General features: G+C 40.8%; 2 protein-coding genes across 8 annotated transcripts in view; one reads left to right on the top strand and one right to left on the bottom strand.

The window, feature by feature from the left end:
• Window positions 1-19429, bottom strand: part of LOC123768102 (zinc finger and SCAN domain-containing protein 12) — a 58576-nt gene that overhangs the window by 18790 nt on the left and 20357 nt on the right. Inside the window, exon 2 of one of the 7 annotated variants that reach the window (XM_045758409.2) lies at window positions 5625-6406. The gene's annotated coding sequence lies outside the window, so the exon portion shown is untranslated. The other 6 variants (XM_069306897.1, XM_045758412.2, XM_045758407.2 and 3 more) reach the window with 6 other exon arrangements.
• Window positions 10131-17639, top strand: LOC138353676 (protein phosphatase 1G-like). Its single transcript, XM_069306890.1, has 2 exons — window positions 10131-10381; window positions 17277-17639. The coding sequence occupies exons 1-2, from the start codon at window positions 10271-10273 to the stop codon at window positions 17622-17624; spliced, it is 459 nt and encodes a 152-aa protein (XP_069162991.1). The 5' UTR covers window positions 10131-10270; the 3' UTR covers window positions 17625-17639.

Raw genomic sequence — 19429 nt, 5'->3', positions numbered from 1 at the left:
GCCTTTTTTAGGTCCAGATAGATGCAGTCAACCAAACCATCTCTTTCCTGTAAAATCTCTGTGGTTCGATCATAAAAACTGAGCAAATTCGTTACACAGAATCGTCCAGATTGAAAACCATACTGACTGCCTGATATTATATAGCTTTTCTCCAGGTGTTCTACCCATTTAATTTTAAGTATTTTTTCCAATATTTTGACTACTACACTTGTCAATAATACAGGTCTATAATTGAGGGGGGTCTTCCCTGCTGCCCCTTTTGTAGATTGGAACTATGTTAGCCTTTTTCCACACATCTGCTATATCTCCTGTACACATGGATGCCTGAAAAATCAGTTGCTGGAATGCTGAGCTCAGGTGCACATTCTCTCAAAACCCATAGTGAAACTCAATCTGGGCCAACTGCTTTGTGCTTACTTAGCTCCTTGACCATTTTTTTTCACTTTGTCTCTAGACACCTCTAAGTGCTCTATGTTGTTCTTTGGAATTCCTATTGTGTCTGGTTCCCTGAAGAATTTATTTTGTATAAACACACTTTGGATCTTTTTGTTTAATGTTTCTCACATCTCCTTTTCATTTTCTGCAAATCTGTTTCCCATTTTCAACCTGTGAATATTATCTTTTACCTGAAATTTGTTGTTTATGAATTTACAGAATAGGCCTGGTTCTGTTTTACATTTGCCCACTATCCCTTTTTCAAAATTTCTTTTTGCCTCTCTCCTCACTGCCGTATAGTTGTTTCTTGATTCTTTGTATCGCTGGTATGTTTGGGGGTTTGGTCTCTTTCTATATTAATTCCATTTTTGTGTCTTTTGGTCTTGGGTCCTCTTGCAATTTCTGTTGAACCAATCCTGTTTCTTAGTTCTGCATCTCTGCTTTGGTATAAAAAAAATTGTGCCTTTATCATATATTTCACAAAACTTGACATACATCTCATTTACATCATTTCCTAAATAGCAAGTCTATCCGGTCAAATTCCTTAAAGAAATGTCTAAGTTCCCCATTATGTCCTCTCCTGAAATCAGGTTTTTCAACTGCTTCAATCTCCTTATTTTCTTCCAGATTACAATGCATTGCATACTTTAATTTCCAAAAAGACATGGTCACTTTTACCCAAAGGAGAAAAGGTACTGAATTTCAAGTATCTCTTCCTATTTCCTGGTAAATATCAAATTCAGCACAGAGGGAACATCCTCTTCCCTCATCCTCATAGCTTAACATGTTGATACAGTACAGCAATGTTTCCAGGATGAAGTTTACGAATCTACAGGTTCAAAAGTCCTCTGTTCTAGCTTCAAATGCCTCCCAGTCTATGGCTTTCACGTTGAAGTTGCCGACTACCAACTCATGAGTATATAATGAGTACAGGTGTAATGAGCACAAGGGTGAATGATGGCATATATCTTGACACCAGATCTAGAGGCCTGGTGCATTACCCTATCTGCATGCTGCCTGTATTTTGGCACCGAGTCAAACTGCTCCTCCAGCAACCCAGGGAATGATAACCACATTTACGTTTTTCCACAGACATCTTTTGCTGGCTGAGGAATGGAAGTACTGTAGCAACCACATTAGGAATAATGTGGCAACTATCTAAATTATCCCCAAAGAACCCCACAGTCCAAGAAATTCTATTGTAAACACTTGAAAGTTCCCAATAATCTCACATGCAATAATTGCATCAATACATGTTCCCAAGAAGCTCCACAAACTATGAATAAACAGAAGCTAAGCTTTCCCCAGCAGCCAGTTTACAAGCATCTGGGTCTAAACTAGGATCAGGTGGATGCAAATATAAGTGGCTGGACACACAGCATCTTTGCAGGGACTACCATATAGTCCCAGTGGTGCAGTAATAAAGCACTCGCTTGGCACTTTACAAATGCTTTGGCCTGGGTTTGTATCTTGGCCGGGGAAGATTGACTGGGCACCAGTCCTTAACTGTAGCCTCTATTTACCCAGCAGTAAATGGGTACCTGGTTGTTAAACGATTTGGCGGGTCATATTCCGGGGAAAATTAGGATTAAGGACTTGCCCGAAATGCTCTGTGTGCTTGTGACTTTACAAAAACGTAAGAACTCTTGCATACATAAATAAATAAATAAATAAAAATTAAGTCTAACCTCACTAGAGGTCCAGGGGCAAACACACTGGATATACTGTACACCATCTCCAACGGCATTGACGTTCATCAGCATACACTGTAACACTCGCTTGGTTATCACGCTGTCAGATCATTCATCGCACTTCATCATCAAACCACTGTAAACTACATTCATGCAAATATATATTTTTAATTACCATACTCTGTTTATTGTTGCCAAAAAGAACGTAATAAAACGTTACACCAATAGTGTTACACCTTTCTAAGTGTTAAGTCCAGTGTCACCCAACTTTACAATAGTTATTGAACTGTACTACAGTATTGTATACTTTCTGCCAGTTTCAGTCAAACAGTGAACAAGCTATACCAGATATCTTTGGAGACCAACCCACTAGAAAATTCAAAGTGTTTTCTCAAAATTCAATACTGTTTATGTTAGATTCAAGCCCATGGGGTACTGCACTTTTTGGATACAGGATCATAAAATGCTGTAGGATAATGTCACAAGAATATTATACAAATACTGTAGTAATAATAGTGTTATCCTATATATTAACAATCCTACAGTTAGATAAGGGTTCACTATTCAGGACTTTTAGATTCCTCACCACACAATCTTTCATATTTTTTTTTGTTTGGTTGGGATTTAAGCCTCAAGCCAGGCACTGGAATCAGTTATGTTATTCAGTGCCACGTACTGAACATGAGAACATGATCCACATAATTGCATTATGATATGATCTACTCAATAGACACCAGAGACAAAGCACACTGTAAATGGTACGAGTACTCATATTGGTAAAAATTTGCAAATATTTCTTGCAACTAAAATAGTTTCAAATTTTCACATGCATCAACATCTGACAGTAATTTTCCGATCTGTGTAAATGAAAGATGACTCATTATAGATTTAAAGAATATATTTTAAAGAATATTAATACATACTATAAAGATATAGGCAAGGTCACTGATAATCTTTATGATAAGCATAGTTACAAAATACATTTGGTTTTGTGAGAAGTTTAGTGTACTGTATATTCAATATTCATTAAAACTGTAGCAAGGACTATACATTCCCACAAAAAAATATAAATCTTCAAGCTAACATAATGACAGATACTATATTCATTGAGAATTTATAGTGATTTTGAAGTTAACAGATATATTGTTGATCCAAAATTACTTAAAACTAGCGGATATATTATACAGAAGTTAAAAACGTTGACATACGCCGATGTTCACATTTTTTGTAATAACAGTAAAACTTTTAAGGAAAGGTGGTGAAAATTAAAAAATATAATGGAGATACAGTATATTTATACAGTATACTGTACATTAAAGTGAATTAGTAGTGCAAAATACTTGGATTTAATACTACAGATGGCATAATGAAAAGAACAATGGGAGGGTTTTATAATGAGAAGAATATGTTCTTTTTACCTAACTTTTAAATTTGATGTGAGCAATTCTGTATTTCATTTGGAAGTGAATCCCATATTTCAAAACCCTTTCTTTGCATGGTATATTTGCAAAGATTTAGTCTGACTGCAAATATCAAAGAGATACTTATTTATTATCTGAAGTTTATGGGTTGTATTACATCCCATTAGGAAATATTGAAATAATTCAAGTGGGTTAGAATTGTGAAGTCTACTGTAAAGTGCTTTGTAAAAGACGTACACAGAGCACAAGAGAAAACATTGAGTATGTTCGGCATGTTTGAGTTAATGATTAAAGGGGCTGCATGTCTAGACAGAATTTACTGTTCTGATTGCAGATGTTTGCTGGGTGGTGATGGGTTTGAGGAAGGCTAGTATGTGGCAGTTAATGCCCAATACACTCAGGAGGAATTTACCTTGGGTAAATTCAGGAGAGAAAAAAAAAAAAAAAAAAAAAAAAAACACAGATAGCGAGATTGGGTTGAACTTGTATGTAATATTATGAGAAAAACACTGAAGATAACATCTGATTTTCTTATAGTATGCCAACTGTTTTATAAACTTTTTGGAGGTTTTCGACAATTAGGTGATGAATGTGTGAAGGTCTGCTGTCTATGCCTAGGCCTACGTTTGGTGTGAGCTTGTTGGTTAACATCTGATAGTGGACTGTATACCATTTGGAAGTCGGCTTGGTGCTGATAGGCAGCCATTGGCATAGTACAGGATTAAGATGTACACTGATAAGCATACTTCTCAACTGTATTTGCCTTAAATGCTGTGCATATTAGTGGCTTTAGGCATTGTATGTACTAGGTCTATCTAGAAATCCAACATTATATTTTGTAACTCATCTTGCATGTACAGTATGTACTTTTAACTGAATAAACATTTGATTTGATTTTATTTTAACTATTTCAAAACTTGTATTGACCCTCATACTTTCTTGTCTTTGCTATTAACATTTAACAAATATTTCTGAAGTAAAATCTTCCTATACTGTACATTAGTTCTATTCCAAACAAATTTCACTGTCAGAAAAGACCTTTCCGACATATGTTTCATAGTCTACTTGGAGCATATATGTGGCTTATCTCTTTATGCACATATATTCATCATCTTTTCCCCCAACATTAAATAAAAATGCTACCAAACAATAAGAAGTTTAACAATTTGAACTAATAGCGAGTAGCCGCAGCCCATTAATGAACCCTTAACTGTATCTGTACAAAATCCTCCTAATAGACACCACTAACATATACCCATTTATTACATTACTGTTCTGTATTCCATAATCTATACACAATTCTCATCAAAATTAATTGGTAGGTTATTATTATAATGCATATATGCTTCGAGAGCCCCCCCAGGCTGCGCCTTAATTACAACTTCATATAGAGTGCTGTCATGGCACCCGAGGAGGAGGAGGAAGTACACGTTATTACAGGATATTATTCTCCTGTTGGTGGTGTCACTTGAGGGCTGGAGGGAGGCTAGTGGGTGTCCCGGCCAGGCCCCGAGGGAGCCTGGCACCTCTCCCCGTGCCTCCCTGTCACCGTGACAGGCCCTCTGACAGCTCAACACCTTCCAAATGTACTATTGCCAAAATCGCCGGATTCGGGTAAAGCAAGTAAAGTACAAGTTATTTATGCGTCTGAAACACGACCCCCTGGCGTCCGAAGCGGGCGTCCCACGGCCATTTCTGGCCCGGACGCTCCTTCCCTTGGCTATTTAGACAGCCATACCTCACCTGTCAGGTGCCGTGCGGGGTCTTACCGTCAAGGAGGCGACTCGCCGCGTCTCGTCAGACGGGTGAGGTGACGCCCACAGCCGCCCTAGCCCTGCTACAGGAGAATCATTAGGCGAAAATGGTGGTTTTCGGTGGGCGGCGTCAGGCCAAGGGACGGGACGAAATCGCACGAAATACACACCCATTTATTTTTTTCCCCTCAGCTCTGCCCTCCTCCGTGGGGGTAAAATGGGGAGATATATAATTTTGGCAGACGCCGAAGCTTCCAGCGGTGCGGGAAAGCGTACGATAGCGTGATAATTAGGACGAAGGGACAATATTCTCGTGTACTCACATGTTAATCCGGTCGATACAAAGAGATCAGGGTGGCCACCCATGGGAAAAATGGCCACCGTGTGCCAGCCACCCTTAATTCTTGAGATTATTATTGACGTAGGTTTTGATACTTCATAATTAAACACAATTTCATCTTACTGGAAGAAGATATTTTGTTTTTCCCTTTATATACTTTATGGACAAATTGGTCTTATAATGGAAACAAAATTGAAAATACTCCGTGGTAGTACTGGCAAGAAGCAGGTGTACCAACGTTACATTTGTTGTATTTATTTTTTAATTTTATTTAATTAACTTAGATCATAGACATTAACACATTAAGGAATTATATACAGGATACGTTAAAATCTTATTACAATAAGCTGTGGTTGAATCATTTAACGAAATGTTATTTGAGTGAATTCTATGTTTATTTATATTATTGAATATAAAAATAATTGTTTCCTCAAAATATAAAATTATCTGCAAGATACCCAGTGACCACATTATCCAAAAGTAATGTTGAATTAACATTGAAATAACATTGATTTAGCGTTGAGATAACATTGAAATAACGTTGATTCCACGTCGAATTAACGTTTTTCTCGTATAGTGTGCCCACTGGGTAACTTCAATATAAAATTTTAATAATTCATTGTGTCTAAGGATATGTTGTTGTTGTTATAGATTCAGCTACTCGGAACAAGTTCCAAGTAGCACGGGATATGGTGAGCCCGTGACTTACCTGGCACAGGATCGGGGCAAGTAGCACAGGCTATGGTGAGCCCGTAGTGGACTTACCTGGCACAGGAGCTATGCCTGGTCTAAGGATAGGCTGCCAGTGTATATATATACTTGTAGGCAAATATTTAGGCCCAACACCCCCCCCCCCTTCCCCACAAGGGAGAGAAGGAGGAAACTATCAGGGAGAAAGCGCCAAGCCATTACGACTATAACACTTGGAAGGGGTCAGGATAAGGATTTGAGATGGGACCGGGGGGGGAGGGGGGGGGAAGGAATGATGCCCAACCACTTGTGGACGGTCGGGGATTGAACGCCGACCTGCATGAAGCGAGACCGTCGCTCTACCGTCCGTCCCAATGGACGGGAGAATTACTGACCCCCCTCCACAAGATACAATCCCACACACAACACGCTAAAATTTCAGATGTAACCTATACATCCTTCCTCAATTAGGTGCTGTCAATTACATACAGTACCTTGAGAAAAAATAATGTTACACTTGAAAATTGTACTTATTAATACGCTTACACATATATTGGGTCTTTCCTTCATCTTCATTACTTTTATTATTTATTTATTTATGCAATGATACATGGACAGTGGAAAATTTGAAGGTAAGAACAGTACAATACATATAAAACCACTATTACGTAGAACTACCACATAACATGAAAATACATAAGAGAATAATATATAAGAAATCCTTATATACTTCCAAGGTAGTATATAATTACCTTGGTAAGTTCCGTTTCCATGGAAGCATATAAGTTAAAGGTGTAACATTTAAAATTAAGTTAACATTTTTGAACTATGAAAAGATTTAGAAAATCAATGGCAATTTTTAAATGATATTTAGAACCTGCACTTTTAGTATCAGTATGAACATAGTAATTATTTTTATAATCGTAGACTGGAGTTAACAAATTACATACAATTGTAATGATATTTAGAAACGACATTAATTAGTAACAGTACACATATATAGTAATTAATGTTCACACTAACAGCAAAAGACATGTAGATATGTAGGATCTATGGTGCCTTCGTGGCACTGTTATGCCAACTGGTTCCGACGTCGTGGCACTGTCATGCCGGCTGGTGCAGACGTCGTGGCACTGCCATGCTGGCTGGTGCAGACGTCGTGGCACTGTCATGCCTGCTGGTGCAGACGTCGTGGCACTGCCATGCCTGCTGGTGCAGACGTCGTGGCACTGCCATGCTGGCTGGTGCAGACGTCGTGGCACTGTCATGCCTGCTGGTGCCGTCGTCGTGGCACTGCCATGCCTGCTGGTGCAGACGTCGTGGCACTGCCATGCTGGCTGGTGCAGACGTCGTGGCACTGCCATGCCTGCTGATGCAGACGTCGTGGCACTGCCATGCCTGCTGGTGCAGACGTCGTGGCTCTGCCATGCCTGCTGATGCAGACGTCGTGGCACTGCCATGCCTGCTGGTGCAGACGTCGTGGCACTGCCATGCCCGCTGGTGCAGACGTCGTGGCACTGCCATGCCTGCTGCTGCAGACGTCGTGGCACTGCCATGCCGGCTGGTGCAGACGTCGTGGCACTGCCATGCTGGCTGGTGCAGACGTCGTGGCACTGCCATGCCTGCTGATGCAGACGTCGTGGCACTGCCATGCCTGCTGCTGTAGACGTCGTGGCACTGCCATGCCTGCTGATGCAGACGTCGTGGCACTGCCATGCCTGCTGATGCAGACGTCGTGGCACTGCCATGCCTGCTGATGCAGACGTCGTGGCACTGTCATGCCTGCTGCTGCTGCAGACGTCGTGGCACTGTCATGCCGGCTGGTGCCGTCGTCGTGGCACTGCCATGCCGGCTGGTGCCTACGTCGTGGCACTGCCATGCCTGCTGGTGCCGTCGTCGTGGCACTGCCATGCCTGCTGCTGTAGACGTCGTGGCACTGCCATGCCTGCTGATGCAGACGTCGTGGCACTGCCATGCCTGCTGATGCAGACGTCGTGGCACTGCCATGCCTGCTGATGCAGACGTTGTGGCACTGTCATGCCTGCTGGTGCCGTTGTCGTGGCACTGCCATGCCTGCTGGTGCCGTCGTCGTGGCACTGCCATGCCGGCTGGTGCCTACGTCGTGGCACTGCCATGCCTGCTGGTGCCGTCGTCGTGGCACTGCCATGCCTGCTGCTGTAGACGTCGTGGCACTGCCATGCCTGCTGATGCAGACGTCGTGGCACTGCCATGCCTGCTGATGCAGACGTCGTGGCACTGCCATGCCTGCTGATGCAGACGTCGTGGCACTGTCATGCCTGCTGCTGCAGACGTCGTGGCACTGTCATGCCGGCTGGTGCAGACGTTGTGGCACTGTCATGCCTGCTGGTGCCGTTGTCGTGGCACTGCCATGCCTGCTGGTGCCGTCGTCGTGGCACTGCCATGCCGGCTGGTGTCTACGTCGTGGCACTGCCATGCCTGCTGGTGCCGTCGTCGTGGCACTGCCATGCCGGCTGGTGCAGACGTCGTGGCACTGCCATGCCGGCTGGTGCAGACGTCGTGGCACTGCCATGCCGGCTGGTGCAGACGTCGTGGCACTGCCATGCCCGCTGGTGCAGACGTCGTGGCACTGCCATGCCGGCTGGTGAAGACGTCGTGGCACTGCCATGCCGGCTGGTGAAGACGTCGTGGCACTGCCATGCCGGCTGGTGCCTATCCGTCACTACGCTCGAGTTTCTCCATAATGGCGGCCACCTGTGCACCACGGAAGTAATTTATTGTATTTCTATTTTACATACATGTCATACATCCTACAATCTGTACTTATATATGCAAACAAGATCAAATATTTATGGTAAAAAATTGAATCACTTCAAATAAAATTATTGTATACACCAAAATATTGAAGCCATATTTCCCGGTAGTTTCCGGGGAAATTAAAAGTGCAGCTATAAACTGTATTAATATACTTATGCTTTAAGAGAATGATTTTTTCTCGAGAAAAGAAAACATTGTAGACAGAAGTTGTCATTATATATAAATATATATAGGCACATTATATATCAGTGACCGGTTCAAAATTGCCGCCTTCAGCCAGCTAGAGCGTTTGAAAGAACATTCCTATTTATTCACTTATGTATTTCCTTATAATGTATTGACATTAAAGTCGTAATATCACACGCTATATAATTACGTGTATAATTGGTGTGTTGGTAAAGGCTTTAACACTGTGTATAATTTATTATTTGTTGGTTTTGATGAGATTGTGAAGCAAAGTGATTACTGGCTGGCCACTTCGTACAGTAGACAGTTCGACCACCGATTTGAACCATAAGATAATCTATTATCTGAGGTACATTAAGAATGTATGAAATATATTGCAGTGCTGGTAATAACATTTAAAAACGAGAAATAAACAGCGTTTACAAATTTAATTTTATGGAAGAAATAATAAATTTACGAAAGGTTATATAAAAACTAAAAATGTTGTTAATGTACGTAACTTCGTACAAGACACGTTTTTACATACAGATTTGAAACTCAAAAAACAGTCTAATATAAGCAAACGTAATCCAGTAAAATAAAATAATACATAAAATACACTATTTTACAAAACAAAAGTCTCAAGATGTACCCTGGACGAAATGCTATGCAAAATTAGCGGCCTTATATACAAACAAAAAACCACAATGCTATACCAACTACATAAATACGCAACAATAAAATAAAAATACATAATTTTTATGTAATATAAATATTATAACGAAGGCCAGAAGGAAGTTTATAGGTTTGAGATGGGGAAAAGTGTGTGAATCGGAGCGTGCCGGTTGGTCCCAGCCCGAGAGTGAGGCAAGTGGCCGTCGACTGCCCGGTCGTGTATGTGTGTGTGTGTGTGTCTCGTGTGTCCCGGTTAATACCCTCTCTTATAATACATGTGGTTGGCTCACCTGAAGGCCAAATATGGGCGCGTACCTCTCGGAGCCGGTGACGGAGAAGCTGAGTAGCGACGAGGCCGGCACGTGGCTGAGTTATGGCGCCAGTTCCATGCAAGGATGGCGGGTCTCTCAGGAGGTGAGTGGCGGCTTGGCGCGCCTTTGTGTCTCTCTCTCTCCCTTCTCTCTCTCACTCCCTCTCTCCCTCCTCTCCCTCGCTCTCACTCTTCCCGCTGAAGCTATCTACTGTTTCTAGAGCCTTATAGGGTGGTGTAATTAGCAAGGGGTTGGGGATTTTGGTATTAATGACGTGTGGGGGCAGGAATTACGGCCTCGGGGAGCAGGAATGTCACGCACTCAAATCAATTTTTTTTTTCCTCCTCTCATTGAGAAAGATTCTCTTGTAATTGTTATTTGTCGCGAGTGCGGGTTTCCTAACTTTATAATGGGTTGTAAAAGTGAATTTGAAGGACTTTGAAGATGTAGGACGTTGGTCGTTGGAACACGAGGTTATATATATATATATATATATATTTTATGTATAATAATTTTTTGAGCATTAACTTCCATGTCGATCTTTCATGTATTTTTGGAAAAATTGTCTAGATTGCCTTGGCAGCGATTTTGTCATTGAATATATTTTTCGCCTATTTTTTTTTATACAGTACTGTATGTGCAAATTTATAATTTGTCTTAAATTGGTGCTTCCCAACTATTTCTCTATTACGCAAAACTGCTTACCAGAAAGTCCTTTTTACCGCGTGTAGATAAGTAGGAAACGAACAATATGATCGATGCCGTGATTTTTTATACGTTTAAAATCTTCAGAATAAACATTTTAGCAACCACAAATTGTTTTTTTGGTAGTTAGAATATTCAGCATGGATGTTGCATCACTCGGCTAATGAGAAAAATGTCCTCCATCTTGCTTACTAGTTCCACAAAATTGGGAGCCGTTGGAGACTGTTCACCTCACGGCTTGCGTCTCATGGCTCACACCTTGCGTCTTACACCTCATGTCTCGCCTCGCGTCGTACTCTGGGTGCAGCAGTGCTCTGTGGTCTTTATTAAGGCCAGAGGGGGGGGGGGGGAATCCTGCTTCACTTGTGTTGGTGCTTGGAAATATCAGTACTGGTACTGTAATTGCAGCATGGCCTCCCCCTGCTACCACAGGATATTTAGTGTGAATTTTTAATCAGAAAGACTCCAAATGGGTCTTACTTTTCTTCAAATAGTCAGCCACTGGTTTACGAATGCGTGTTCGTAAGCAAGCGGGAATTCCAATCCGATAGGGAACAAACCCCAATCAGATTGGTCAATCCCAGTGATCATATACAGCACCACTTTAGCAGTGGTCCTGCTAAAACTGTCTTGCGAACTCATTTCTGAAGTGGAGTTTGAAGTTCACAATTATTCCTTGGTCCATAGGTGATCTAGGAAGTTGTTGGGTGGCAAAAATGTACCAACATATTGCCTTTAACTAGCTCATCTTCATGTGGCTGTGTTGAACTATTATCAAGAAAGAGCACTACTTTGCTGTTCCCTGGTAAACCAATGCACTTTGGTTTGAAAAATGGTTTTTCACTTCGGGTTCAAAATGACTTGAATACCATTCACAAAAAATGACTAGACATCCATGCACTGGCTGAGCCTTATAAATCACAGGGATAGTATGCTTGACACCCTTAAATGCCCTTGGCCTTTCACTTTTGCCCATAAGTAATTTTAATTTGTGTGCCAGCTGCATTTGTACAAACAAGTAGAGAGAGCCATTCTTTATTTGCCTTGAACCCAGCTGAACACTCACTTTCATCCTGATGAGCGTATGTATAACCACCCAACATGCGCCAATACAAGCTAGTTTTGTCGGCGTTATAAATTTGCTCAGGAGATAATCATCCTGCACGATCTCAAATTTTGACACTCATTCCTCTGCACCTTTTACATCAGCAGATTGGTTTTAACCTCATAATTTCACATGCCTAATACCACGACGAACCTTAAAGCCCCTTAGCAATCCATCACTGTATGCACAGTTATCACGAAGCTTCATTTCTTGGTGAAAATGCTTGGCTTTTTCCTTAATAGCCATCCTGGCACTGGCTTCTTTGATTAGTCACATGTCTGCCTGTACCATTCCCACAGCCTCAACACTTTTAATACGTGCACTAACATTTTTTCTATTGTGCATTGCTACATCACCCTCACCCTCACCCTCACTTTTAGCATAACTTGCAAAAATCCTATCTTTTTCGTTCAATATATCACTCAGTGGGTTTACTAACTGTACTTGGTGCACACAACACTTCTAGGAATTCCAGTCTCAACTTCCTTTATAAGCTGAACTTTTTGTTCGTAAGTCATCACAACGTGTTTTCTCTTGGCTTTACCACTTGTTGAAGCCCTGAACAACAGATTTCCTGCATTTCCTGATGCCATAGTATCAGGATGCGAAAAATATGCACAGATATAAAATGGTAAGAGGGGAAAAGTCTTTGTACGCCGCAGGCAGCTACAAAAAACAATACTGGGTCGGCTATACAGCCGGCTAAACATACATAAAGCCAATATAAAATACCAGCTAAACAAGCTGAGCTAATCATTTCTTGTTGGCAATTCCTTCTTAAAAGATCATTTTTCTTTTAAACAAAAACATCTTGATTTATGTCCCTCTGCTTCCAAAGGCAATTCAGGATGTTCTATGTAGAGCAGAGATTTTAAACCTTTTTCAACTCACTGGACAGTGTTAGTGTTTTTTAATGTTGATACATGTAATGTAATTTCAAAGATTGGTTTTTAAAATTAATGTTCATATTTGTTATTGTAGTTAGTTTTGATCTTCCCTCAAACTCCTGTGGCTCCTTCGTGTCACACTACTGTACCTTGGCACATTAGTTGAAAATGCAGCTCAAGAGCTAATGGGGAGGGGAGGGGAAGGGGGTCAGCACAGAAAACAGGGTTGTTGTGTAATGAATCTGTTTAAGAACACTTAAGGATCTGAAGTGTGATGTTGCTTACCTTGATGAAGTTCTGTGATGTTATTCTTTGCTTCCTCTAGTACATTGTATCACCAGATTGTAACCCGACTATACCCCAGCCTAACACAGCTTGCAAAGCCCACTTTGACCCAAAAATGTTCTCATCAACTCTTGTAACTGATTTCTAAAAGGGAAACCCAAACTGTTATACCTTAATAATACTTATACTGCCACCACTTCCCTGTTGACAAATGCGACTGAATTATTGACCTCCCAGGGAAGACTGTCCAATAATACTCAAATGACATAGGAAAACTTTGGAAATTAATTACTTGGAATAATTTATGGAAACTTCTAATTTATTTACCGAGTCATGGGACATTTTAACTCAGAATGGAATGGAGAAACAGGAAAATTTCCAAAAACAGGATGTAATAGGAATTAAATGACTCAAAATTAATTTGGGAGGAAAATTAGCTAAAACACAAAGTAAATAAAATAAGCTTTATTTAAAAACTGACACATAAATATGTCCTAGCTGTTAATAAATCATATGTTGAGGCAGTTTGAGGTTGAGACAATCAAATAATATTCACATGAAAAATACTGGAGGGTCAGGTCCCAAATCTACACAGTAAAATAACGTACTGGAGTGAACGATATGGAAGAAAATGCAAGATTGAACCAGTGAAGAGCAAAGGTGCCATAGGCACAATCAGAGAGCACTGTATAAACATCAGAGGTCCACGGTTGTTCAACGTTCAAGAGAAAACTGGACGGTTTTCTAAGAGAAGTTCCGGATCAGCCGGGCTGTGGTGGGTTTGTGGCCCTGCGGGCCGCTCCAAGCAACAGCCTGGTGGACCAGACTCTCACAAGTCAAGCCTGGCCTCGAGCCGGGCTTGGGGAGTAGAAGAACTCCCAGAACCCCATCAACCAAGTATCAACCAGTTTGGTTGAAAGATAATCGAGTACAGTAGCTCATTACCTTCTCTGCACTACCAGCCAAGATGTTGATGGCCTTCTGAGGTCTTTGGAGACCTTCCCCAAGTCACCTTCCAGTGCACACTAACATTTCTTTATTAAAGCTCCAAGAAGGCCTTAGGCTACGTGCCTGCAAGGTCATCATTTTGTCAGCCAGTCATTTCAAAGTTCGGCTCTGGCCCTGCTTTCCTGCCAATGAGTGCCTTGGCACTACCCCTAGGGAACTCTGCCCACATGTCTACAGCCATTCAGTGGTCTGTAACCTGGGCACCCCTCATCTATCCAAGACAGCCCAGGTCACAGCACCTGAAAAAGTATGCTTTTACTCCCATAGGCTAGAATGGCTATACACCAGCTGCAAAGGGAACAGACCTTGTTTGTTTACATAAGAGGTAACACGAGCAGGGTACGTTATGTGGCACCAGCTGAGCTATTGCCCCAAACTGTTAGTGCTATGGTACATGAACGGAGAGGGAGGAAGCAGAATGGAAGATGGAAATGGGGGAGGGGGAAGAGGGCAGGGAATGAGAGGGCAAGTGGGGGAACGTTAAGACCTTGACTGTCTCACCACCTAAGGACACTCGACTCCAAGGGGTTTATGGCCTGGTGGGGGAGATGGGAGGAGAAGCAAGGGGAGAGGGGAAGATGGAACAAAGGGGAAGGGGGGGGGGAGAAGATAGGCCTGTACAGCAGGCTGTTACACCATGAACAAGATCTTTGATGGGCAGTGCTTGGTGGTGAATCACGTGTTGACAGAATTTGGGGGTTGTTACTTTACATAAACTATAAATATAAAGCCTGAATACAGACGTAACATTGAGGGAACCCCCCCCCCCCCATCACAGTTAATCCCCACACAGGAATTGTGTTAAACCTTACTTAAAAGTGTACTGTATATAAGTTTCTTCTTCTTTTAACAGTATGGTTATTGACTGTGTGTAATTTAAGTGCATGCTGAATAAATTGAAATTTTCATGAAAAAATATGTAGGCTATCTAGACAAGTTGATATAAAAAAAAATTAGCCATCTATTCTTAACCCTAAAGCCTATAGATAAATAATTCCATACCTATTGCCACTTGATTATACAAATTATTATACAGTACTATACATGGTTGCTGTAGTTGTAATTTGGAGATAACGTACAAAATGACTAGTTTGATAGGGCATCTGTGTGCCACATCAGTTTTCAGTGTCTCCTAGAGGAAATATTGAGGAAATCTGGGTCAGCACCTCATATGATGACTGGCTTCGTTCCCCCTCAGACATGTCTTTTTAAGGAATTAATATTTTGTTTAAATTGCATTTACAACTGTTTCATTTGTAGCTGACCAAATATTTATGTTTATAGCATAATTACCCAAATTTTTATTAGTGTTGTAATTATCGCCAGTTGGGACACGTTACAATTTGCTGCTTTCCTGCAATCTTATGGGGGTAGCTGAATGTCTACGCATAAACTCCAAACCTAAAACACTGGGTTGATAACTATTTAACCTTTGTCTATACAGTATTTAATGTTATACTGTATAGACAAAGCTTTCCATTATTAGGAATGTAGTTACATGGAAATAATTTTTGGAGTCTATTGAAATAAATTTCCAAATATTTGCTATAAGTTTAAAGTATCACAATTATTCCCATATTTTCTTCTTACAACTGAATAGTGTTAACAATTTTGCATCAGCATTAATGTACATTATTGATGTGAATAATTGAACTCTTTCATATTTTGACACCACAGTCACATAGCAAAGTACTGTACAGGGTTAATAATGAAATAAAATATTGTAATTTTTGTTATTACCTGCACATCTAAATTGTCGAAGTTTTTCTTGTATAGAAAAATTGTAAAGCCCAAAATTTGGTAACTGGAGTTTTAAATCTTTTTTTGCCCTTTCTCATTCTCCTATTTTTCTTATTCCCTTTTCTTTTTCCTTTTCTTTCTCATTATCTTGCTTTTCTCTTTATTTTTTCTGCATCCTATTTATTCATTCACTGTTTTATCTTGCTGTATTTTTTCTCTTTATTTTATTTATTTTGTTAAGTGTCACAATATACACTGTACTAATCCTATAAAAGGGCATTAAAAGGAAATACAGTACAGTACTAATATCGGTTAACATTAAAAAAATTCACTTAAAACCTATCACTGATTTTGTTAAACCTGACCTATTGTTTTTTTTCTATGCTTAAAACTTGTTCAAAGTCACTATGGGAACCTGTTCCAATTAATAATTTGATATATAAATTGTCATCCATACTTCCTATGGAAATAAACATTCCATTCACCTGGGCTCTAGAAGATTTGAACCGTGGACCCCACGCGTCACAGGCCAAAGCTCTATCGGCGGAGCTATAGAGTTTCCAGAAGCAGCATCCTGCTGCCAAACTGGTATTTTAAACTTTCCCCGACTACTACTGAATCTCAGAGGAATTAATGATCCATGCCCACATAAATTACATAAATATTACTCACAGATATTACTCGTGGCCCCAGCATGATGAAGTGATTTGATGAAATATGTACCCATAAAAAGTCAGTGTCTGGCCTAGTGGTGAAAGTATTGGACATGCCAATGTGCATAGAGCCCTGGCTGTCTGTGTTTGAATCCTTTAGGGGGACAGGAGTTTTATTTATGTTGCGTATTAGCTTTGGGATCATTCAATCTTGACGCACAAATGTTACTCACAGCATGGTTTAAATAAAAACCTGCTACCAGTATGTATGTATGTGAGCCTGGCCCCAGGCCTGGCTCAGGGAGTAGAACTCAAAACCCTCTCCAGGTATTGTGTGGTAAAGCACACTGCCCTGTGCTTCACAAGCAATTTGGCGTAGGTTCGTATCCTGGTTGGGGAGGATTGACTAGGTGCCAATCCTCACCTGTATATCTCCATTCATCCAACAGTGACTGGGTTATGTGGTTGTTAAACAAAGATAGGGGGTAAGGCTTGCTATGGGCAGGGAAAGCTCTCGGTCTACCAACAGGAGTTGGCAGTTGTCCATTCCTGTACCCCCCGTGTAGAAAAATATGTAGATATTTATATACTGTAAAGTATAATTTTTTCTTTCAGGATGCCCACAATTCGATCTTAGATTTTGACAAGGAAGCTCACCTTTTTGCTGTGTATGATGGGCACGGGGGACACGAAGTGGCTGCGTACACGGCACTCAAGTTACCAGATTTTCTAAAGAAGTCAGCAGCTTACCAGAAGGGCAATATTTCGCAAGCTCTTACAGAGGCTTTTCTGGAATTTGACGCGACGCTTGTGAAGGCTGAGGTGGTTACCATCCTCAAGCAGATTGCAGGTGCAAAGGATGAGGATGACGACGAAGGTAGGATTAGTACAGCTATTTTGAGTACAGTACTGTATTATTGTATGGCCAGTTGTTATACTGTATTTAGCTTCACTACACAGTAGTGCAAGAAAAGCTCATGAAAAAAATAGGTATCAGAGTGCTTTTGTTTATTACACAAATGAAAATGGCTTTAAATTAGTGCTCTTATAATCTGGAATTCTGCAATATATTTTTTTTAATAAAATAATAGTTTAATGTCTACTGTGGGTAAGTTGCTTAAGTCATTTGCAGAAACCATTATTTGTGTGTATGTCGGGAGTGGGTGTGTGTAATTACCTAAGTGTAATTACAGGATGAGAGCTACGCTCGTGGTGTTTCATCTTCCCAGCACTGTCATATAACTCTTTGAAACTACTGATGGTTTTGGCCTCCAACCTCACCTAACTTGTTCAAAATATCTACTACTGTTTGCAAAAGTGAATTTTCTTATTTCTTTGACATCTTTGTTTAGTTAGTTTGTCTATGACCTCTTGTTCTTGAAGTTCCACGTCTCAGGAAATCTTTCCTATCAATTTTATCAATTCCTGTTACAGTACCATTTTGTGCGTAGTGATCACATCTCCTCTTTTTCTTCTATCTTCTAGTTTTGGCATATTTAATGCCTCTAACCTTTCCTCATAGCTCTTGTTCTTCAGTTCTGGTAGCCACTTAGTAGCATGTCTTTGCACCTTTTCCAGTTTGTTAATGTGCTGCTTAAGATATAGGCACCATACAATCGCTGCATATTCTAGATTTGACCTAACAAAAGTAATGAACAATTTCATAGGTATTTCGCCACCCATGTATTTAAAAGCAATTCTGAAGTTAGAAAGTGTGGCATAGGCTCCTTGCACAACGTTCTTTATTTGGTCCTCAGGTGATAGTTTATCTAGAACCACCCCTAGATCTCTCTCTCTATCAGAAGTCTCTAAAGATTTTCCACATAATTTATAGGTTGTGTGGGGTCTCTGTTCTCCTATTCCACATTCCATAACATGGCATTTATTTACATTAAATTTTATTTGCCAAATGGTGCTCCATATACTTTTGTCCAGGTCTTCTTGAAGGGCCTCCACTTGTGACATTCCTCCAATCTGATTCATTGCCTCTAATTATGGCCCTCATTTTTCTGTCAGAAAATTTTTCATTCATGTTAGAAGCTTACCTATCACCCCTCAAATATGTTCCAGTTTCGAGAACAACCTCTTATGTGGAACTCTGTCAAAAGCCTTTTTAGGTCAGATAGATGCAGTCAACCCAACCATCTCTTTCCTGTAAAATCTCTGTGGCTCGATCATAGAAACTGAGTAAATTCGTTACACAGGATCCCCCAGATCAAAAACCATACTGCCTGTCTGATATTACTGTATATTGTTTTTCTCCAGGTGTTCTACCCATTTAGTTTTAATTAATTTTTCCAATATTTTGACTTACACTTGTCAATGATAAAGGTCTATAATTGAGGGGGTTTCCCTGCTGCCACTTTTGTAGATTGCGCACGCATGTGTAATTACCTAAGTGTAGTTACAGGATGAGAACTACGCTCGTGGTGTCCCATCTACCCAGCACTCTTTGTCATATAACGCTTTGAAACTACTGACGGTTTTGGCCTCCACCACCACCTCACTTGTTCCAACCATCTACCACTCTGTTTGCAAAAGTGAATTTTCTTGTTTCTTCGGCATCTTTGTTTATTTAGCTTAAATGTGTGTGTGTGTATGTAGGGAGTGGCTGTGGCTGCTTGGGTAGGGAATGGCCATAGGGGAGGGTGTCAGCTTAGGGTGGCTGGGGGCAAGATGAGGGTGTCAGCTTGGGAAGTGGCTGGGGGGGCAAGATGAGGGTGTCAGCTTAGGGAGTGGCTGGGGGGCAAGATAAAGGTGTCAGCTCA

The sequence above is a fragment of the Procambarus clarkii genome, chromosome 59 (genome assembly GCF_040958095.1).
Source record: "Procambarus clarkii isolate CNS0578487 chromosome 59, FALCON_Pclarkii_2.0, whole genome shotgun sequence".
Lineage (NCBI taxonomy): Eukaryota > Metazoa > Arthropoda > Malacostraca > Decapoda > Cambaridae > Procambarus > Procambarus clarkii.
This window is presented reverse-complemented; position numbering and strand designations above follow the sequence as displayed.